Source organism: Heptranchias perlo, chromosome 30, assembly GCF_035084215.1.
Source record: "Heptranchias perlo isolate sHepPer1 chromosome 30, sHepPer1.hap1, whole genome shotgun sequence".
NCBI lineage: Eukaryota > Metazoa > Chordata > Chondrichthyes > Hexanchiformes > Hexanchidae > Heptranchias > Heptranchias perlo.
In genome coordinates, this window is record NC_090354.1 from 31,204,566 (window position 1) to 31,228,400 (window position 23,835).

The 23,835-nt window shown below is 48.0% G+C and overlaps 1 protein-coding gene across 1 annotated transcript in view; it reads right to left on the reverse strand.

Moving 5' to 3' along the window:
• The window catches only part of LOC137300033 (potassium voltage-gated channel subfamily H member 6-like), a 185,093-nt gene that overhangs the window by 89,221 nt on the left and 72,037 nt on the right, over positions 1-23,835 (reverse strand). Inside the window, exon 3 of the mRNA XM_067969125.1 lies at positions 2,995-3,153. Coding sequence (XP_067825226.1) covers positions 2,995-3,153 — 159 coding nt within the window. The remainder of the gene's footprint in view (positions 1-2,994; positions 3,154-23,835) is intronic.

Here is a 23,835-nt window from a genome sequence, read left to right on the forward strand (position 1 = left end):
CAACCCCGACCTCTCTATAAATCCCAAACCTTCCCGAGCCTGAATACTGTGGCTCTTTATGGTCTCAGCTGTGGTTCAGTGGGTAGCCCTCTCACCCCTTAGTCAGAAAGTTGTGGGTTCAAGTCCCACCCCAGGAACCTGAGCAGGTAATCTAGGCTGACACTCCCAGTGCAGTACCGAGGGAGTCTTTCGGATGAGATGTTTATCAAGGTCCCATCTGCCCTCTCAGGTGAATGTAAAAGATCCCATGGCACTATTTTGAAGAAGAGCAGGGGAATTTTCCCTGTTATTCTGGCCGATATTTATCCCTCAACCAACATCACTAAAAAACAGATTATTTGGTCGTTCATCTCTGTTGTGGGAGCTTGCTGTGCGCAAGTTGGCTGCCGTGTTACCTACATTACGATAGTGACTACACTTCAAAAAGTACTTCATTGGTTGTAAAGTGCTTTGGGAAGGTCCTGAGGTCATGAAGGGCGCTATATAAATGCAAGTTCTTTCTTTCTTTCTTTCTCATTTCGACACATCCAGTACAGAATACAAGATAACGCTCGTCATCCAATGGTTCAATCCTTCTCTCACCTGTTTTTCACTCTCTCTCTCTCTCTCTTGCACCCTTCCTCATCTCATAGAAACATAGAAACATAGAAACTAGGAGCAGGAGTAGGCCATTCGGCCCTTCGAGCCTGCTCCGCCATTCAATATGATCATGGCTGATCCTCGATCTCAATACCATATTCCCACTCTCTCCCCATACCCCTTGATGCCTTTTGTGTATAGAAATCTATCTAGATCCTTCTTAAATATATTCAGTGACTTGACCTCCGCAGCCTTCTGTGGTAGAGAATTCCACAGGTTCACCACCTTCTGAGTGAAGAAATTTCTCCTCATCTCAGTCCTCAATGCCCTACCCCGTATCCTGAGACTGTGACCCCTCGTTCTGGACCCCCAGCCAGGGGAAACATCCTCCCTGCATCCAGTCTGTCTAGCCCTGTCAGAATTTTATATGTTTCAATGAGATCCCCTCTCATTCTTCTAAACTCGAGTGAATACAGGCCGAGTCGACCCAATCTCTCCTCATACGACAGTCCTGCCATCCCAGGGATCAGTCTGGATCTCTCTATTTTATCGATATGGCTATGGTCAGTTTACCCCTAAACTTTCTTCTCTTGTTCCTTCTAAGCTTCAAATCCCCTGCCCAGCAGTCATCCTCCTCCTTCACTGTGTTCGAGTAAAGTCCAAAATTTTTTCAATACTATATAGTTGCTTAGTCTCAGCCAAATCCCCTGGGGAGAACTTCCTTCCGTTACCATAGCAATGCGGCCTACCTCCACCCTCTGGGCAACACCCAGTGTCAAAGGGTGTTAAACCTCCATTTTGTGCAGGCCACAAGTCCCGTGAGATCGCAGTCAATGGGTTGAAGTTTGGAGCGAGGGTCCACGCTGGTTAGAAGTTGGTGCAGGAGGACCGCCGGCCTCTCTCTCTCTGAGGTACACACCCCCCTGGCTCAGTAGGGACGGCTCTGTCCGGCTGTTTTTTTGGTGCGGCGATGGATTATTCATCCCCCCGTCAGGAACAGAACCGGCTCGATCCTGATCTCCGGTATTCCAACACAAACCTGACGCACGTCCAATCCAGGGACAGTGCCCACAGCATCAGACGGGTTTCTTCAGTCAATAACATTGAGTTGATGAGGAGTGAATTTGAGAAGAAATTCAGGGAGAAAAGAGTAACTTCAGGTGAGAATGAAGCACAAAACTTTCTTGCACCTCCTTTGTTAAAGAGTTCCACAGGTCGGACGTTTTAATAAACTGAATGGTGGCGGAGATCAGTTCACCAATAGATACCTCACCAGGACCTGGGATCATGTGCAGACTGATGGGATGGAAACCTCCAACATCTCCCTGCTGTAAGTGTCCGACATGAAATGGGTTTGGCCAATCTCAACTCGGTTCCAAGTGGGCATAGGTCAAAGGGCAAAACTGCCCCCAAATTGGCAATCTCACTCAGAGGTCATCAGACTGCTAGCACGGGAAATGGAAAATTGTCACAGCAGGGGGGTCTCTTCTGAGAATGAGGTCAAGGGAAATTCTCAAGGCAGAATGGAGGGAGCTTTACTCTGTATCTAACCCGTGCTGTACCTGCCCCTGGGAGTGTTTGATGGGACAGTGTAGAGGGAGCTTTACTCTGTATCTAACCCGTGCTGTACCTGCCCTGGGAGTGTTTGATGGGACAGTGTAGAGGGAGCTTTACTCTGTATCTAACCCATGCTGTACCTGCCCTGGGAGTGTTTGATGGGACAGTGTAGAGGGAGCTTTTCTCTGTATCTAACCTGTGCTGTACCTGTCCTGGGAGTGTTTGATGGGACAGGGAGAGGGAGCTGTTTTTAAAAATGCCCTGGGCACTGTACAGAGGACCAGCCCTGTTCTGCCCCATTGCGTTGGTTCAGCAGCTTCCTGACACAGCAGGGCAATGAAGTAATGGCAGACAGCACCTCTGTGCTTGTGGAAAGGACACACTCCTGGGCCAGGAGTTGCTGCTGAGTTCACCACGCTTCCTGTGGGGAGCCTTTGTCACCGTGAGGCCTATGAGCAGGGTAGGGTCGCCAACTCTGGTTGGACGCTTTCCTGGAGGTTTCATCACATGATCTCCTGCCATTGGTCACCCGACACATCCATCCTCGCAATGCTCCGCCTTCCCACGGCCAATTGGAAAACAAACAGGCTTTGAATTACCCGACTGGACGATGCCCGACTATTGGTCGAACGGCCTTTTTATCCCGTCTCCGATATTTTAATAACTAATAAATGTTCAAAGAAAATGAAAATAATCACACAATATTTTTAAGCGTTATGATGTTTCTCCCGGGCTTGCTCCCTGCAGTGCTCTGGAAATCAATCTTCACTTCCTGGAGTCTCCAGGACAATCCTGGAGGGTTGGCAACCCCAGCGCTGGGCTAAAACCCAATAGACTGCGCCCCCGTGTGGTACCTACTGGAACTGAACCAGTCCTGCGGCAGCCTGTGATTGCCGCCCCCACTCCTCGACTTGTGCGACGTCCCCTTCAGCTCCTCAAAGTTCATGATGAACATGGCGACCGCCCCCTCCTCGTTCTTGACTGGGACCACGTCCACCAGGCAGGGCAGGCAGGAGCCTGAAAAACAGAGCAAGATCCAGTCACACGCCCACTCCGCACTGCCGTGGGACCTCCCGTCCCAGTGTTGGTCTGAGTACTTCTCCCCCTCCCCTCATGCTGCCCCCTTCCGCTGTCCGCACAGCCCCGCCCTTCACCTCCGTACCTGCTGCCCTTCGGTGCGGTGATGCCACACTTGGCTGAGCTGCCGGGGTCACGCAATATGGGGGTGGGAGGGGCAGGACGCATCTGATACTCACAGGGTTTCCACCCCTCTCGATTTTGGGCCTCGAGTCTCGAATCCCGATCGATCGTTGTAGGGACGCTCACTGTTCCCGACTTTCACTTTTCGGACACAATCGGAAGATTGGACACTTCGGGTTTGACATTTCTTACAAGATCTAAGATGGCGCTCGAGCACCACCCACTCACACACATTCCTGCCAATAGAAGCACTGTTTGGGTGTCATAACTCGGGGTGCAGCGTGACTGGCCCCGTGCGCCTCCCACTGACTCGCCTGATTGGCCACTCCTCACATATGACACAACACAGCCAGTGTTATAGGCTATTCAGCTACAAGGGCATCATGGCCAAGTGCAATCGTGGCGTCACCAGACGGGGTCCCCCGATAGTGACAGTGATCACTGGGATATTGATCACTGGGATACTGATCACTGGGATATTGATCACCGGGACAATGATCACCGGGATATTGATCACCGGGACAGTGATCACCGGGATATTGATCACCGGGACAGTGATCACCGGGATATTGATCACCGGGATATTGATCACTGGGATATTGATCACCGGGACAGTGATCACCGGGATATTGATCACTGGGATATTGATCACCGGGATATTGATCACTGGGATATTGATCACCGGGACAGTGATCACCGGGATATTGATCACCGGGACAGTGATCACCGGGATATTGATCACCGGGATATTGATCACTGGGATATTGATCACCGGGACAGTGATCACCGGGATATTGATCACCGGGACAGTGATCACCGGGATATTGATCACCGGGACAGTGATCACCGGGATATTGATCACCGGGATATTGATCACTGGGATATTGATCACCGGGACAGTGATCACCGGGATATTGATCACTGGGATATTGATCACTGGGATATTGATCACTGGGATATTGATCACCGGGACAGTGATCACCGGGATATTGATCACCGGGACAGTGATCACCGGGATATTGATCACCGGGATATTGATCACTGGGATATTGATCACCGGGACAGTGATCACCGGGATATTGATCACCGGGACAGTGATCACCGGGATATTGATCACCGGGACAGTGATCACCGGGATATTGATCACCGGGATATTGATCACTGGGATATTGATCACCGGGACAGTGATCACCGGGATATTGATCACTGGGATATTGATCACCGGGATATTGATCACTGGGATATTGATCACTGGGACAATGATTACTGTGATAGTGATCATTGGGATTGTAATCAACAGGACAGTGATCACTGGGATATTGATCACCGGGACAATGATCACCTGGATTGTGATCAATGGGACAGGGATCACTGGGATTGTGATCAATGGGACAGGGATCACTGGGATTGTGATCAATGGGACAGGGATCACTGGGATTGTGATCACAATAGTGATCACCTGGATAATGATCACCATGATAGTGATCACCGGGATAGTGATCGTCACAATAGTGATCACTGGGATAGTGATCACCGGGATTGTGATCACCAGGATAGTCCTCCTGAGTTGTTAATTTCATTCCTCTGGCCGTCTGTGAATAAATATCTGTACAAATTGAGTCTTTGCAGCAGCTGTGTGTCCCACACAGGACTCCGCACCGAATGAGCTGTGCTCTTGGGTTTGGGCCCTTCTGTGAATTTAATGTCCCTGCAGAAAGGTGAGAGGTGAAAGGTGAGAGATTACCCTCACGACCCCAGTGGGCTGCAGTGAATGGGTCCCAAAACTCACAGTTGGACTAAAACTAATTACCGATAGCACATTAAAGCCAGAGAGATTATCTAAACTATTCATAAGCTGCAACCTATTTCATTTTACAGTTAAATAGCTTGTGGCAGCTCTCAGCCAAATTGGTAAATGCACTGTGGTACAGACCGGAAGGATCTGGGATCTGAGCCGTGGCACCCACTTGGGACTACAATTCCCTCAGTGTCCCTGGGCTGGGGGGGGGCGGGGGAAATGAGCCAGCATTCCCGCTTCTGATCACTATCAGGACATTGGATGACAATAGAAGCAGGTTCGACTGTGATGCCCCTAGTAGTTGAATATCCCACTGACGCTCCGGGGGCGGTGCTGGGGGGCTGGAGATTCTGCTCTTTGAGGTGGAGTTCTGCCTGGGCTGCACTCCCCCCTGTCGCTTCCATATTCTGCCCACCAGTGTGAGTGAGGAAACTCTATTGGTGCCTCAGCGGCAACATCGCTGCAGCCCCAGGAGAGGGGGCCGGGGATGGGGGCGGAAATGTCCCAAAGGTCAGAAGGAATCTCCCAATGAGGCTTCGTCCTAGACCGAGACCTTCAGCAGGTAAACGTTTGGGGCCAGACGGGAGGGACAGAAGGCCCTTCCCCTCCATTGGGGGAATCTCGTGGCCGGTGTGGGGGGGGGGGACTTTGACCAGCCCTCCACGCCCCTCAATGTCTGGGCCACAGGCCAGGAGCAGCCACTTGTGTGAGGTGTCCGTGGGACGGTGTCCGTGGGACGCTGCCTGGGCGCGAGTCAGCGTCTGCAGGAGAGGAAAGTTGTCAACTCGCCCCATTAAAGCCGGGTGCATTCCCGCGCCCCAACACAGGCATTTTTCAGCCGTGGCTCAGTGGGTAGCACTCTCGCCTCCGAGTCAGAAGGTTGTGGGTTCAAGTCCCACTCCAGAGACTTGAGCACATAATCCAGGCCGACACTCCAGGTGTAGCACTGAGGGAGTGCTGCACTGTCGGGGGTGCCGTTTTTTGGATCAGACCTTAAACCGAGGCCCCGTCTGCCCTCTCAGGTGAATGTAAAAGATCTCTCATCACAACTTCGAAGAAGAGCAAGAGAGTTCTCTCCAGTGGCCAATATTCATCCCCGAACCAACATCACTAAAAAACAGATTATCTGATCATTATCTCATTGCTGTTTGTGGGATCTTGCTGTGCGTAAATTGGCTGCTGCATTTCCTACATTACAACAGTGACTACACTTCAAAAGGGCTCCATTGGCTGTGAAGTGCTTTGGGACGTCCCGAGGTCGTGAAAGGCGCTATATAAATGCAAGTTCCTTCTTTTTTAGCATTTGGGGAGCTGTGTACACTGCCTCCCACCAGCGCTGCACTCCTGGTGGACTGATGCTCAGACCCAGAGCCCTCGCTGGGAGTTCCTGTTGCCGCCGGGATATCAAATGCCTCGCTTTGGTTATTCACGGCCATTCAGTTTCCAAACACACGGAGCAAGTCTTCACTGGGTAAACCAGCTGGCAAACCCCCAATCACCCTCTGGATATTGTCTTGTGGATAAAAATTCTGAACAATGTCAGGGGCTGTGTCATTTCTACCGGGGCAGGGCGGGGGAGGGGGCGGAGGGCGGGGGAGGGGGCGGAGGGCGGGGGAGGGGCGGAGGGCGGGGGAGGGGCGGAGGGCGGGGGAGGGGACGGAGGGCGGGGGAGGGGACGGAGGGCGGGGGAGGGGCGGAGGGCGGGGGAGGGGCGGAGGGCGGGGGAGGGGACGGAGGGCGGGGGAGGGGACGGAGGGCGGGGGAGGGGACGGAGGGCGGGGGAGGGGGCGGAGGGCGGGGGAGGGGTGGAGGGCGGGGGAGCCTGTGTCCGAGTACAACGCGGCACAAGTTGGCATGGCGGGGGCAGGAGGGGAGTTTCCTGCCAAACATTCTCCCCCCCCCCCCCACCACCCGCCTCCGTTCCTCCGATAAGTGTTCTTGAGCTCATTAAGCCGTTCCCCTGGTATTGGATTCTGCACGACCTGCAGTAACCCCGGCTGTGACGGCCTTGCCTGAGGTGGTTTGTGGTAATTGATTCCAGACTCTCCACCGGGGGGCGCCCTGACTCCACGGCTGAGCATTTCCCCGGGGATCTCGGCAACGAATCGACCATTCGCTGATCGCCCTTGGCATTGCTCGTCGACAGAAATATAATCACATTTATTTCTCTCTTGTATCTGTTCCTCTGATCATCGCCCATATTCTAACTCTTTCTGTTTTCCTTACTCTGTCTTTCTGTTTGTCTTTCACTCTATCTGCCTCCTCTCTCTCTTTCTCTTATATCTCTCACTCTCAGTCCAATTACAGAGAGAGAGAGACAGAAAGGCCTGGGACGGGAATGGACAGACATGGAATTTAGAATTATTAATAAATGAGAGAGACAGAAATACTGAGACATTGGACATAGACAGGGAGACACACAAACAGAGAGATAGAGAGACATAGACAGAGAGATACAGAGAGAGAGATAGAGAGAGAGACAGACAGAGAGAGACAGACAGAGAGAGACAGAGAGATAGACAGAGAGACACAGACAGAGAGACATACAGAGAGATAGACAGAGAGACACAGACAGAGAGAGAGACATACAGAGAGATAGACAAAGACAGAGATAGACAGACCCAGAGAGTTAGACAGAGAGAGAGACACAGACAGATAAATAGACAGAGAGAGACAGAGAGAGAGACACACACAGACAGAGAGATAGAGGGATACAGTCAGAAAGATAGACAAAGACAGAGATAGACAGACTCAGAGAGTTAGACAGAGAGACACAGACAGATAAATAGACAGAGAGAGACAGAGAGAGAGACACACACACACAGACAGAGAGATAGACAGAGGGCGAGGGAGAGACAGACAGACAGAAGGAGATATAGAAAGATAGATGCAGATAGATAGAGACGGAGAAGGAGACAGTGACAGAGGGAGAGAAAGAAAGAGAAGAAAAAGAAAGTTAGAGAGGCAGAAAGACAGGCAGAGAAAGAGAGGGAGAGAGGGGCAGAGAAAAAGGGAAAGAAAAGAGGAGATTCCAAAGAGGAAAGAGAAACAGACAGTCAAAGACAGATAGAAAGAGAGAGGAGAGAGAGAGAGATAGAGGAGAGAGAGAGAGATACAGGGCAAGGCAGAGTGCAAATATGGAAGGGAGACATACACAGATAAAGAAATAGAGATGATTTTAACTTTCGGCGTTAGTGGATAGGCCCCGTCCGATTGAAAGGAAATTTGGGTGGGTGTAATGAGCATTCGATCCACTCTCACCGAGAATTAAAATCAGCCCAAAGAGACAGTGCCGGTAAACAAATCAATTCAGATTAATTGATCTTCAGAAACTTTTTATTATTTTTGCACAAGCATCCCATAATATAGGCAAATATCAAAACTGACTGAAAATACCCAGGATGTGAACGTTCTCTCCCCTGCACCCTCTGTGAGCAGGGCAGAGCTCTGGTTTGGCCCCTCTCCCCCCACTGTTGAAGTACTGATGAGCTGAGTGTGATGGACAGTGAGTAAAGGGCTGACTTTCTGAGCTGTGCCGGCCGCACACGTTCGCGAATCGAGGACAGGACGCCCACGATCCCTCGAAACACACGACCCTCAGGCCAGACCTCCCCGGTAGTGAGAACTCGGAAACCTGTCCCTTAAAGTGTTGGCTATCGATCGGCGAAGGTCATTAATGGGTCTGTAAATATCACCGAAATATAACACGGGGGGCCGGGTCAGAGAATCGGAAAATATCAGGGATCAGTTATTTCATTTTAAAGTTGGAATCTTTCCCTCGGGTGCCTGAAGTGACACAGGCTCAAAACAGACAGACAAATAGAAGAACTTTAACAAATTTAGATTCAGAGTTTGATCTGAGGTAAGAGGCAACAAACACCTGATTATGGACCGCGGCCAAAACATTCTGTCCACAGAGGTTGCCTGACCTGCGGAGAGTGTCCAGCATTTTCTGGTTTGGTATCATCACCAGAGGATCAAGGAGACAGAGAGCCAAACAGTGCGAGCAACTCACAGAGAGGGCAAAAAAAAAATCAAAGGACCTGCATTTATCTAGTGTCTTTCACGACCTCAGGACGTCCCAAAGCGCTTTACAGCCAATAAAGTACTTTTGAAGTGTAGTCATTGTTGTAATGTAGGAAACGCAGCAGCCAATTTCTGCACAGCAAGATCCCACAAAACAGCAATAGGATAATAACCAGATAATCTCTTTTAGTGGTGTTGGTTGAGGGTAAACATTGGCCAAGACACTGGGGGAGAACTCCCCTGCTCTTCTTCGAACATTTCCATGGGATCTTTTACGTTCACCTGATAGGGCCTCGGTTTAACGTCTCATCCGAAAGACGACACCTCCGACAGTGCAGCACTCCCTCAGTACTGCCCTGGAGTGTTGGCCTAAATTATGGGCTCAAGTCTCTGGAGTGGGACCTGAACCCACCACCTTCTGGCTCAGAGGCGAGAGTGCTACCCACTGAGCCACGGCTGACATTCGAGTTAAGGGCCGGCATCCCCTTGCCAGCGATTTCCGGCGCTGACCCTGCCAAAGTTTGCAGGGTCAGAGGGAGGTCATATAATTTAAATAATGGCGGTGGGTGCCTGTGCGTCCGGGTGCACAGTCCAGGCAGCAGCCTTACCAGAGGAGGCTGGAGATTGTGGCCTAAATTGCCATATCTGGGGGTTGGGAGATGGGGAAGGGCCCACTGCCCCTCCCCTCAAGACAGAAGCTGCCAGTCTCTCACTGGCCGCCTTTAATAACTCTGCGGGAGGCCGGGCCTGGACCCCCGGGCGGGCCTGGACCCCCGGGCGGGCCTCTCACCTGCTATTTGTTGGGCCGGTACACCTCCTGCCGACCGAGCCCACTGGAAGCAGCCGGGGTAGGTCACGGCCTGGTCAACACGGTGCCGGCCGAATTTGCGGTTTCCCGCCGGAGTTACAGAGCGAGAGCAGCGGAAGGCCGGTGATCTCTGGGCCTACGTTCTACGTTTCCCTTTATCCAACTTCAGCTCCTCACCACGTGTAAAGTGCCTCAGGAATCTCCACAGAACCTCCAGCCAGGTCGAGGGGCGCAGGAAGTGACCTCTCCTCCGTTCTTAATGTCACTCCTCACATTTTCCCTGGATATTGACTGCTCCAATATAGACTGTGTGATCTAACTGAATAGCAGGACAGGCTCGAGGGGCTGAATGGCCTCCTCCTTCCGATGTGTGGACTTGGACCCCCAGTTTCTCCACAGTAACAGTGTGGAGTGTGTAAGCAAACTGAAAACCACTTTCAAAGTTATAGAACACAGTTGGGTGAACCCACTGAGTAACACAGTGCAGTGAAATCACGATTATGGGATGTTCTCAGTATAATTCTTCAAATAAATTAGAACTGTCACTGTTCCAAACCCAAGTCCGATATTATTTCCAACACCCTGACAATTCTACCAATGCAGTGCCAGGAATTCACAAATCAAACCGATTGCTGAATCTACCGCAGGAAGAAACTTCTTAGCTCAATGACCAGCCACATCTAATCTTGAAGAAAATAAATCTTCATGTAAGACATCTGCAGGCTTGTTCCAGAAAGATCAACTGAGGAAAATGGAAATTCTTTTTAAACCCCTGCATTGTTTCAGTTTACTTCTTCATTGTAAATCCTTCAGATACAAACACTAAATAAATCCCATCTGTGATTGCAGCACGAGATACCATCAGCTCATCTGAGTACATTTCTGCCCCATGTTTGTGGGAGGGAGACAGTAGGAGGAAGTTACGTCTGACTGATTCCTTCCAATTTCCTTCAGTCCCACCAGTCAGCGATTCTCATTGGTTGATATGAACCACTTCCAATCGCAGTGAAAGGAAACAGATTTTTCTTGTAAAACACTGAGAAGCTGACACATTATTTAAAATGCTGATGGTTAACATTTGTGTTCACTGTGCACCGGGAGTGTTTGATGGGACAGTGTAGGGGGAGCTTTACTCTGTATCTAACCCGTGCTGTACCTGCCCTGGGAGTGTTTGATGGGACAGTGTAGAGGGAGCTTTACTCTGTATCTAACCCGCGCTGTACCTGCCCTGGGAGTGTTTGATGGGACAGTGTAGAGGGAGCTTTACTCTGTATCTAACCCGTGCTGTACCTGTGGTCTGATCCTTCAACCTGCTTCACCGGCTGTTACTGTCTGCAGCTTGCCGACTTGATGGAAATGAGGCCCGAGGTCCAATATCGGGTGCACCTCAGGCCTCACCATTCAGGCAGAGGGACTGATCCCTGCGTCCCCTGTGCACTCGTTCAAATTTCTAGGCTGCAGTCTTTGATCCTGTGGATGTGGAATTCTTGGATTTCCAGAAGGCTTTTGACAAGGTGCCACATTAAAGGTTACATCACAAAATAAGAGCTCATGGTGTAGGGGGTAACATATTAGCATGGATAAAGGATTGGTTAGCTAACAGGAAGCAGAGAGTAGGCATAAATGGATCACTTTCAGGTTGGCAAGATGTAACGAGTGGAGTGCCACAGGGATCAGTGCTGGGGCCTCAACTATTTACAATCGATATCAATAACTTGGATGAAGGGACCGAATGTATGGTTGCTAAATTTGCTGATGACACAAAGGTAGGTGGGAAAGTAAGTTGTGAAGAGGACATAATGGGGGAAAAATTCGATAGGGGCCCGTTTTTGTCCGCGGGTAGCGCGATGCACTGTCACCCCGCGCCCGACGGACCCGGGGCAGGCAGGACGCAAGTTTCGGCCCATCCGAGAACTCACCTGCAATCAGCACTTTCCACCACCAGAGGGAGCTCCATCTCTTAAAGGGAGGATGTGTCTTAGAAATCTCTTAAAGGGAGCTGCTACCTGTTATTTGCTGAAAATAACAGTCTGCTGTCTGCATGGAGTCTGAACAGAGATCAGACATCGCACACGTAAAACACAGATACAGGTCCCATCCCTATGTTTACACACTGATGAGTCATCTCCTTCGTCATCTGACGAAGGAGATAATCTCCGAAAGCTTGTGATTTTAAAATAAATTTGTTGGACTATAGCCTGGTGTTGTAAGATTCCTTACATTTGTCCACCCCAGTCCATCACCGGCATCTCCACATCCTGAGTTATGTTAAAACATTGAATAAAGGTTGCGCATTACTAAATCCCACATCCTCCAATCTGCACACCAGACCTCACCAATCTGACGATCTGAGTTGGTACCAGGCCTGTGAGAGTGCGTGCACCAAGGTTCTCTGCTGATGCACTAGAGACCTTGGTGCAAGAGGTGGACAGAAGGAGGGACATCTTATATCCACGGGGGGGGGGGGGGGGGGGGGCCGGGGGCAAGAGGCCCTCCAGGCATAGACTCAAAAGGCAGCGGGGGACGAAGTCAATGCCAGGCTCACAGCATCATGAACATGGATGCAGTGCAGGAAGAAGTTCAATGCTTTGACATGAGTGGGCAAGGTGAGTGAGGTCAACTGTCAAGTGGAGTCTCCTACCAACTGCACCACACACTACACCCCCATCACTCACATACCAACAAACTCTTTCCCTCAGTACTCAACTCTTCCAATCAGACGCTTCCTCTCACCCTTACACATTACCACTGTTTCAAACCGCCCACCCACAACACACAGGCCACACACAATGGCAGCTATTCAACTATGACAGGCACATCACCCAGGCACACGCCTCGCTTTCTTGCAGGAGAAGGTGGCGCATATCAAGAGGCAGCAAGTGGCAGTGGCATTTAGCCCCTCGAGCTTGTTCCGCCATTCAATGAGATGTAGAGATGTTTTGCTACAGTTCTACAGGGCATTGGTGAGACCACATCTAGAATACTGTGTGCAGTTTTGGTCTCCTTATTTAAGAAAGGACATAATTGCTTTAGAGGCGGTTCAGAGAAGGTTCACTCGACTGATTCCTGGGATGAGGGGATTATCTTATGAGGAAAGGTTGGACAAGTTGCTATCAACTGTTTAAGTTCAATTTTAAAGTTTAAATTTTTAAGTTTCTGTCAGGCTTCAGCAGGGAGAGCTGCTGTAGTAAGTTAATTGGTTAGCTAGATTAAACTGGAACCTGAAGGTGGAGCAGGCCTGACTCATCTGAGTCACAAACTGCAGAAATACAGGGGCCTGTTAGTGCAACCAGCACTGAGTGCAGCGGGCACAGAGTGAAACAGCTGAGAGTTTGGTGAGTGTGGGAGTTCGGTGAAGTGGGGGAAGGAGGTGCTGCTTTGCTTTGCTTTTCCTAACTTTTTCCGTAGAGCGGCGGCGGACCTGAGCAGCAGAAGACTGAGAGTGGGGATAAAAACAGCAGCAGACCTGCAACAAGAGAAAACTACTGTGCGACGTCACAGGTGAGGCAGGAGAGTCCGAGAGGTGAGCACAGTATAAAAGGAGAGACCGAGAGCGGGAGGAGAGTCTGAGAGGTGAACGCAGTGTAAATCTAAGGCAAGTCCTGGCAGCACAGCTCACACCCGTGATATGCTCCTCCTGCACTATGTGGGAAGTCATGGATGCTACCAGTGTCCCTGGCGACCATGTGTGCAGGAAGTGTGTCCAGCTGCAGCTACTGACTAACCGCATTACGGAGCTGGAGCTGCGGGTAGATTCACTGTGGAGCATCCGTGATGCTGAGACTATCGTGGATAGCACGTTCAGTGAGGTGGTCACACCACAGGTAAAGATTAGGTAGGCAGAAAGGAAATGGGTGACCGCCAGGCAGACTAAAAGGACTAGGCAGGTAGAGCAGGAGTCCACTGGGGCAATCTCCCTCTCAAACAGATATTCTGCTTAGGATACTGTTGGGGGAGATGGCTTATCAGGGGAAAGCAGCAAGAGCCAAGTTTGGGGCACTACGAGTAGCTCTGCTGCACAAAAGGGGAGGAAGAAGAGTGGCAGGGCTATAGTGATAGGGGATTCAATTGTAAGGGGAACAGATAGGCGTTTCTGCGGCCGCAAACGTGACTCCCTGGTGCTAGGGACAAGGACGACACGGAGCGGCTGCAGGGCATTCTGGAGGGGGAGGGTGAACAGCCAGTAGTCGTGGTCCATATCGGTACCAACGACATTGGTAAAAAAAGGGATGAGGTCCTGCAAGGTGAATTTAAGGCATTAGGAGATAAATTAAAAAGCAGAACTTCAAAGGTAGTGATCTCAGGATTACTACCAGTGCCACGTGCTAGTGAGTATAGGAACAGGAGAATAGACAGGACGAATGCGTGGCTGCAGGGATGGTGTAGGAGGGAGGGATTTAGATCCTTGGGACATTGGGACCGGTTCTGGGGAAGGTGGGACCTGTACAAGCGTGACGGGTTACACCCGAGCAGGACCGGGACCAATGTCCTCGCGGGGGTGTTTGCTGGTGCTGTTGGGGAAGGTTTAAACGAGAGTGGCAGGGGGATGGGAACCTGAGCGGGGAGTCAGAAGAGAGTAAAGTTGAGAGCAGCAAGAGAGGGGAAGACCCAGGGGAAATTTACAATACAAATAGTACAAACAGTTGTTCAAGAACAAGTGAAAGGGAAAAGCGTAAAGTAGCAGAAAGAAAGTGTACTTTAGACACTACAGATAAAGTGAAAACTAGAAGGCGTAAAGCAATTAACCCAGCATCAAAGCTGAAGGTCAGGCTAGGGTGTGTGGCCCAACTAAGAGTTCTATATACAAATGCACGGAGTATAAGGAATAAATTAAATGAACTACAGGTTCAAATTCAAATTGGAGGGTATGACATGATAGCTATTACTGAGACATGGCTGCAGGATGGTCAGGATTGGGAACTAATTTTACCAGGTTATAAGGTCTACAGGAGAGATAGGGAAAATGGAAGAGGGGGAGGAGTAGCCTTAATGATTAGAGATGAAATCACTTCAATGATAAAGGAGGATATAATGAGAGGTAAGCAGCCAACAGAGACCTTATGGGTTGAATTGAGAAATAGGAAAGGATCTAAGACTATAGTGGGAGTGGTGTATAGGACCCCTAGCAGCAGCTCTGAAGTGCTAGATTGTATAAATGCAGAGACAAGCGTGTAGCAAAGGCATAGTGGTCTTAATGGGGGACTTTAACCTTCACATAGATTGGGAAAAGTAGACTAGCAACTGTCAGAAAGGTAGTGAATTTCTTGAGTGTGTCCAGGATAGTTTTCTACAGCAGTATGTCCTAGAGGCAACAAGGGGGCAAGCCATACTAGATTTAGTAATGAGTAATGAACCAGATTTAGTTAACAGCTTAACTGTGCGTGAACATCTATCCAATAGCGATCATAACATGATCGAGTTCAAGGTAGTGTTTGAAAGGGAAAAAAGTGAATCAGCTGTTAAGATTCGAGACTTGGGTAAGGCCGACTTCAATGGGATGAGACAGAGACTGTCCACAGTAAACTGGGCAAATCTGTTAATGGGTAAAACGACTGATGATCAGTGGGAAATGTTTAAAGAAACATTTAATGTGATACAGAATCAGTTTATACCCCTGAGGGGCAAGAACTCTACTTGCCAAAAAAAAACAGCCAGTACAAGACATAAGGAAAGGGCATACAAAAAGGCAAAAAATGGCACAGATCCTGGCGAATGGGAAAGATACAAAGATCAACAAATGGTCACAAAACAGATAGGAAGAGCTACAAAAAGAGAGTGTGAAAAGAAACTTGCAAGGGATATCAAAACCAATACGAAGAACTTTTATAGTTACATTAGGAAAAAGAGGGTGGTCAGGAGCAGTGTTGGCCCCTTAAAAACTGAAAGTGGGGATATTGTCATTGACAATGGGGAAATGGCAGACATGTTGAACAATTACTTTGCGTCAGTATTTACAGTAGAAAAAGAGGATAGCATGTCGGAGATCCCAAGAAAACTAATATTGAATCGGGGACAGGGACTCGATAAAATTAACATAAGTAAAACAACAGTAATGAAGAAAATAATAGCACTAAAGAGTGACAAATTCCCAAGATCAGATGGTTTCCATCCCAGGGTTTTAAAGGAAGTAGGCGAGCACATTGCAGATGCCCTAACTATAATCTTTCAAAGTTCTCTAGATTCAGGAACTGTCCCTCTGGATTGGAAAATTGCACATGTCACTCCGCTTTTTAAGAAAGGAGAGAGGGGGAAACCAAGGAATTATAGACCAGTTAGCCTAACATCTGTTGTGGGGAAAATGCTGGAGTCTATAATTAAGGATAGGGTGACTGAACACCTCGAGAATTTTCAGTTAATCAGAGAGAGCCAGCATGGATTTGTGAAAGGTAGGTTGTGCCTGACAAACCTGATTGAATTTTTTGAAGAGGTGACTAAAGTAGTGGTCAGGGGAATGTCAATGGATGTTATTTATATGGACTTCCAGAAGGCATTTGTTAAGGTCCCACATAAGAAACTGTTAGCTAAGATAGAAGCCCATGGAATCGAGGGAAAAGTACGGACTTGGTTAGGAAGTTGGCTGAGCGAAAGGTGACAGAGAGTAGGGATAATGGATAGGTACTCACATTGGCAGGATGTGACTAGTGGAGTCCCGCAGGGATCTGTCTTGGGGCCTCAATTATTCACAATATTTATTAATGACTTAAATGAAGGCATAGAAAGTCTCATATCTAAGTTTGCCGATGACACAAAGATTGATGGCATTGTCAGCAGTGTAGATGCAAACATAAAATTACAAAGCGATATTGATAGATTAGGTGAATGGGCAAAACTGTGGCAAATGGAATTCAATGTAGACAAATGTGAGGTCATCCACTTTGGATCAAAAAAGGATAGAACAGGGTACTTTCTAAATGGTAAAAAGTTAAAAACAGTGGGTGTCCAAAGGGACTTGGGGGTTCAGGTACATAGATCATTGAAGTGTCATGAACAGGTGCAGAAAATAATCAATAAGGCTAATGGAATGCTGGCCTTTATATCTAGAGGACTAGAGTACAAGGGGGCAGAAGTTATGCTGCAGCTATACAAAACCCTGGTTAGACCACACCTGGAGTACTGTGAGCAGTTCTGGGTACCGCACCTTCGGAAGGACATATTGGCCTTGGAGGGAGTGCAGCGTAGGTTTACTAGAATGATACCCGGACTTCAAGGGTTAAGTTACGAGGAGAGATTACACAAATTGGGGTTGTATTCTCCAGAGTTTCGAAGGTTAAGCTGTGATCTGATCGAAGTTTATAAGATATTAAGGGGAACGGATAGGGTGAATAGAGAGAAAGTATTTCTGCTGGTTGGGGATTTTAGGAGTGGGGGCACAGTCTAAAAATTAGAGCCAGACCTTTCAGGAGTGAGATTAGAAAACATTTCTGCACACAAAGGGTTGTAGAAGTTTGGAACTCTCTTCTGCAAACGGCAATTGATACTAGCTCAATTGCTAAATTTAAATCTGAGATAGATAGCTTTTTGGCAACCAAAGGTATTAAGGGATATGGGCCAAAGGCGGGTATATGGAGTTAGATCACAGATCAGCCATGATCTTATCAAATGGCGGAGCAGGCACGAGGGGCTGAATGGCCTACTCCTGTTCCTATGTTCCTAAGTTGGGCCTGTATACACTGGAGTTTAGAAGAATGAGAGGTGATCTTATTGAAATATATAAGATCCTGAGGGACTAGAAGGGGTAGATGCTGAGAGGATGTTTCCCCTTGTGGGAGAGACTAGAACTAGGTGCCACAGTTTAAAAATAAGGGGTCTCCCATTTAAGATGGAGATGAGGGGAAATTTTTTCTCTGAGGGTCGTGAGTCTGTGGAACTTCCTTCCCCAGAGAGCGGTGGAGGCAGGGTCATTGAATATTTTTAAGGCTGAGTTGGATAGATTCCTGATTAACAAGGGAGTCAAAGGTTATAGTAGGTAGATGGGAAAGTAGGGTTGAGGTCGCAATCAGATCAGCCATGATCTTATCAAATGACAGAGCAGGCTCGAGGGGCCGAATGGCCTGCTCCTACTCTTAATTCGTATGAAGCATCTCAGATTGACGGTACCAATCACGTTTGGCCAAATATGGTCTCAGAGACACACAGAATGGATGTTGTCCAGTCAGTAAAGCTCCCCCCACTCTGTCACTTCAATGTGCCTCAGCCCCAATCTCAGAACGATGTTCCCAACTGTGAAATTTTCCCAATCCCCCTTTGCACCATTCTGTGGTCGGTCTCAATGAGATTGGCAAATCAGTGCCAAATGAGGAGTAGTTTTGTGTTGCAGGCCCATGCCCATTAGGAACTGGGCTGAGACTGGCCAAACTCACTTCACATCGGGCCTTATTGACTGGAAATAAACTCCCATTTAGAACAAAATACCGAATTCACGACCAACGCTGTGACATACAAACATTTCGCTGCTCTGCATCGTTACAATTTCTCGCTGTGTTTTATTATTAGTGTTTGTGATGTGAATCACACAGTGCCCTTTAAAAACTTCATCTGCACAGTGAGTCATAATCTCTGCAGTCAGCTCATTCCAAACTTTACACTAAACTACTGGAGCAGAAAATCAGGTTGAAATTAATGCAATAGGTTCTTTTCTCATTAAAGGACAGTTTAATTTGCAGGAGATAAGGGAAGCACGGGGAAAAAAGACTTTTGAAAATTTGCACAGGGACAAAAAGCAATCAAAAAAGCGAATGGAATGTTGGCCTTTATCTCAAGGTGGCTGGAAGAGCTCCCATCGTCCAGCTGGGTGGGACTGCCCTCGCCTGGTTCCATTCTTATCCATCCAGTTATAGCCAGAGAATCTCCTGCAACGGCTTCTCTTCCCACCCCCTCATCGTTACCTCTGGAGTCCCCCAAGGATCTATCGTTGACCCCCTCCTATTTATCATCTACATGCTGCCCCTCAGGGAAAGAGCAGGGGAATGGGACTAACTGGATTGCTCTTTACAAAGAGCCGGCACGGTCTCGATGGGCTGAATGGCCCCCTTCTGCGCTGTACCCATTCTGTGATTCTATGTACTCTGATGGCACTCAGCTCTATCTCACCACCACCTCTCTCGACCCCTCCACTGCCTGTGATTTGTCGCACTGCTTGTCCGACATCCAGTATTGGATGAGCAAAAATTTCCTCCAACTAAATATTGTCTTTGGTCCCCACTCCAAGCTCCGTTCCAAAGCCACTGACTCCATCCCTCTCGCTGGCCACAGTCTGAAGTGAAACCAGACTGTTCGCAAACTTGGTGTCCTATTTGATCCTGAGATAAGTTTCCGAGTACATATCTGCTCCATCACCAAGACCGCCTACTTCCACCTCTGTAATATCGCCCGTCTATGCCCCTGTCTCAGCTCATCTGCTACTGAAACCCTCATCCATGCCGTTGTTATCTCCAGACTCGACTATTCCAATGATCTCCCCGTCTTCCACCCTTCATAAATTTGAGCTCATTCAAAACTCTGTTGCCCGTATTCTAACTCGCTCCAAGTCCCGTTTACACATCACCCCTGTGGTCGCTGACCTACATTGGCTCCCGGTCTGGGAATGCCTCGATTTTAAAATTCTCATCCTTGTGTTCAAATCCCTCCATGGCCTCACCCCTCCCTATCTCTGTAACCTCCTCCAGCCCTACAACCCTCCGAGATCTCTGCGCTCCTCCAATTCTCCTCCAATACCTCTTGCGCATCCCCGATTTTAATCGCTCCACCATTGGCGACCGTGTCTTAAGCTGCCTAGGTCCTAAGCTCTGGAATTCCCTCTTTAAACCTGTCTGCCTTTCTACCTCTCTTTCCTCCTTTAAGACGCTCCTTAAAACTCACCTCTTTGACCAAGCTTTTGGTCAGTTGTCCTAATATCTCCTTATGTGGCTCGTGTCAAATTTTGTTTGAAAATCGCTCCTGTGAAGTACCTTGGGATGTTTTACTACGTTAAAGGTGCTATATAAATGCAAGTTGTTGTTGTTGAATACCAAGGAGAGGAGGTCATCCTTCAGTTGTACAGAGCCTTGGTCAGACCCAATCTGGAGTACTACGTTCAGTTTTGGGCACCGTACCTAGGGGAACAGGAACAGGAGGAGGCCATTCAGCCCCTTGAGTCTGTTCTGCCATTCAATTAGATCATGGCTGATCAGTATCTTAACTCCATCTACCTGCCTTGGTTCTGTAACCCTTAATACCCTTGCTTAACAAAAATCTATCAATCTCAGTTTTGAAATTTTCAATTAACCCCAAGCCTCAGCAGCTTTTTAGGGGGGCGAGTTCCAGATTTCCACTCCCCTTTATGTGAAGAAGTGCTTTCTGACATCACCACTTAACGGCCTAGTTCTAATTTTAATATTATGCCCCCTTGTTCTCGACTCTCTCACCAGAGGAAATAGTTTCTCTCCATCTATCCTATCAAATCATTTAATTATCTTAAACATCTCAATTTGATCACCCCGTAATCGTCTATATTCAAAGGATTACAAACCTAGTCTATGCAACCTGTCCTCGTAATTTAACCCCTTTAGCCCCGGTATCATTCTGGAAGGATTTATTGGCCTTGGAGGGGGTACAGCATAGATTCTCCAGAACAATACCGGGGGTTCAAGGGTTAAATTATGAGGACCGCTTGTATAAACCTGGCCTGTATTCTCTTGAGATTAGAAGGTTGAGAGGTGATCTGACCGAGGTCCTTAAAACGATTAAGGGATTCTATAAAGTAGATTCAGATAAGCTATTTCCTTTGATGGGGGAATCCAGAGCAAGGGAAGAACAATCTTACAATTAGAGCCAGTCCATTCAGGAATGAAATCAGGAAGCACTTCTTCACACAAAGAGCAGTGGAAATCTGGAATTCTCTCCCCAAAAGGTTGTGGATGATGGGGGTCAATTAAAATTTTCAAGACTGAGATCAATAGACTTTTTATTAGGGAGGTGTAGCAAAGGGTATGGAGCTAAGGCAGATAAGTGGAGTTGAGGTACAGATCAGAGATATATCTAATAGAATAGCAGAACAGGAGGGGTTGCGTTCCCATGAATGCCAGTACAGTATTGATTTTGATCTGTGATATCAAACTTGGAGAGAAAGGCGAGGAGCTTGGTGTAATTTTAGTCGATACGTAGAGACGATGATGGCATTGTCATGTGGTGATTCTGACCATACACATGGGTTATCTTTACCACGTCAGAAATTTAATGCAGTATTGGACAAACTAATGTAGAATATATTACCACAGACCCTTCCAGAACTCTGAAAAAATTGCAGCAAGCAACAATCCCTTCTCAATACCGTGCTACGTCAGAAGATGAAGACTGAAAGTATTAGAGTAGGTGCAGCACAGGAGGAGGCCATATGGCCCATCATGCCCGTGCTGGCTCCTTGAAAGAGCTATCCAATTAGTCTCATTCCCCTTCTGGTCAATGTTGAATGTCAAAACTGGTGTAAGAGTTAAAAATGAAGACTTGCCTTTCACGACCTCAGGACTCCCAAAATGCTTTACAGCCAATGAAGTACTTTTGAAGTGTAGTCACTGTTGTAATGTGGGAAACGCAGCAACCAATTTGCACACAGCAAGATCCCACAAACAGCAATGTGATGATGACCAGAAAATCTGTTTTAGCGATGTTGATTGAGGGATAAATATTGGCCCCAGGACAACAGGGAGAACGCCCCTGCTGTTCTTCGAATAGTACAGTGGGATCTCTTACATCCGCCTGAGAGGGTAGATAAGGCTTCGGTTTAACATCTCATCCAAAAGATGACACCTCCAACAGTGCAGCACTCCCTCAGCACTGCACTGGGAGTAGAAGCTTGGATTATGTGCTCAGGTTTTTAGCATGGGACATGAACCCATAGCCTTCTGACTCAGAGGCGAGAGTGCTACCCACTGAGCCAAGGATGGTACCAAGTTAGTCAGGAGTTGGGTGGGAACCACACAGGGTGGGCAATGGGGGGAATGTCGTTGCTCTCTCCATCTCTACCTATAGATATTTCTAAAGGTGGTTAGATTTTATTCTCCAATGCCACCCTGCAATAAGTCTCCTTTTTAAAATGATGGCAATTTCAAACAGGTGGGAATGGCATTTGGAAATTTTCTATTGACCGGACAACCAAAGGGAAACAACAGGATTGCTGACTCCTTGTCGACAAAGAAATCACAAAAAGACAACAAAACTGAATGACAGAAGCTGACTTGAGATGGGAGTTTGATGTTAAAATGTAGGGTTCCTACATTACAACAGCAACTACACTTCAAAAGTATTTCATGGCTGTAAAGCACTTTGGGGCACCCTGAGGCCGTGAAAGGCGCTATATAAATGCAAGCTCTTTCATTCTTTAGGTTTTAGCCTGCTGCCACGCCTCATTGAAAATGCCGCCTTGTAGAGGGCTCTCTGTTGGGCAGTGTTGGATACTGAAACTGGGCCTCATTGCCTTCTTCTGTTCCTAATGGCTCTTCCATTGTTACTTCCTACAGCGGTCCCTTCAAAGTGAGGTGCAAGTTGTGATGAAGGACACACCCCATTCGCCAGCTGAGTGAAGCAACAATGGCTAAAACTTGTATTTATACGGCAGGAAAAGAAGGAATAGCCCAGGGTGCTTTGCAAATAGAGGTAAAGAAAATGGACGCTGAGCCAGGAAGGGAGAGATTAGGAGCGGAGACCAAAAACTGGGTCAAAAGTTGAGTTTTGAGGTGGCTTTTAAAGATGGACAGAGAGGAGGAAGAGGTTTAGGGAGGGAGTTATGGAGAGCAGGGCTGAGATGGCTGAAGACTGGCCATCAAGGGTGGGGTGGGCGGGCAGAGATGAACAGAATGCTACAGTCTCTCAGGACACTGTATCCTCAGGGATTCACAAGAAATGTGTCTGAGATCGACTTGGCAAAAAAAAGGCACAACAACTAAACGGCTGCCCCACCATTCCTCATGTACGTATCGGTGTGTCAGGTAGAATAGCCATAGCAAGCTTTTGTTAATATAAAATAAATATCCACATATTAAAGATTGATTCTGCAGTGGTTGTAATGGTTATACAAGGTCAGGCCTGGAATATAGGAGACATTACCTCATTAACCGCCCATGAGAATAGTATAGTAGGTTTCTAGTAAATCAGTCGAGAACACGGAGGGGAGGCAACGGTATGAATAGGCTTGTGTTATGGATATACTGGGAAGAGGTAAGACTTCAAATGGACACTCGTATGGAATGTCCAGAGTGTAATTCACCACACCGACTGCAGCGGTTCAAGAAGATGGCTCACCACCACCTTCTCAAGGGCAATTAGGGATGGGCAATAAATGCTGGCCTTGCCAGCGATGCCCACATCCTATGAATGAATAAAAAAAACTCAGACGTCAAAGGCCTGCACAAGAAATGGTAGCAGCTAATCTTACCACTAAATGAGCGCACGTGCAACAGCATACACACACAATGTGATGACATATGGTACCCATGTTCGTCCCATTTAATTGAACCTATAAAAGATACAACACCCTGAAGCTCCTTAGGGAACTCGTCTTGCTCAGGCTAGCGTAAGCAGCCAAGACAACACGCTTGTGATCTCCTGAAGGAGTCCTCGGTACGTGAGTATGGTTTGTACCTACATCTCATACACACTGAATGTATGTGTTGTGTTTTATTATCTTACTGACTTATTTTAATAAAGAGTATTAACCAGATGTTTCAGTGTTTTCTAGTCCTCGAACTTGTATTGGAGGTAAACGATATATGACAATATCCTATAATACCCCACACAAGGGCAGTAGAGATATATGACAATATCCTATAATACCCCACACAAGGGCAGTAGAGATATATGACAATATCCTATATAAACCCAACACCTCAGGAGA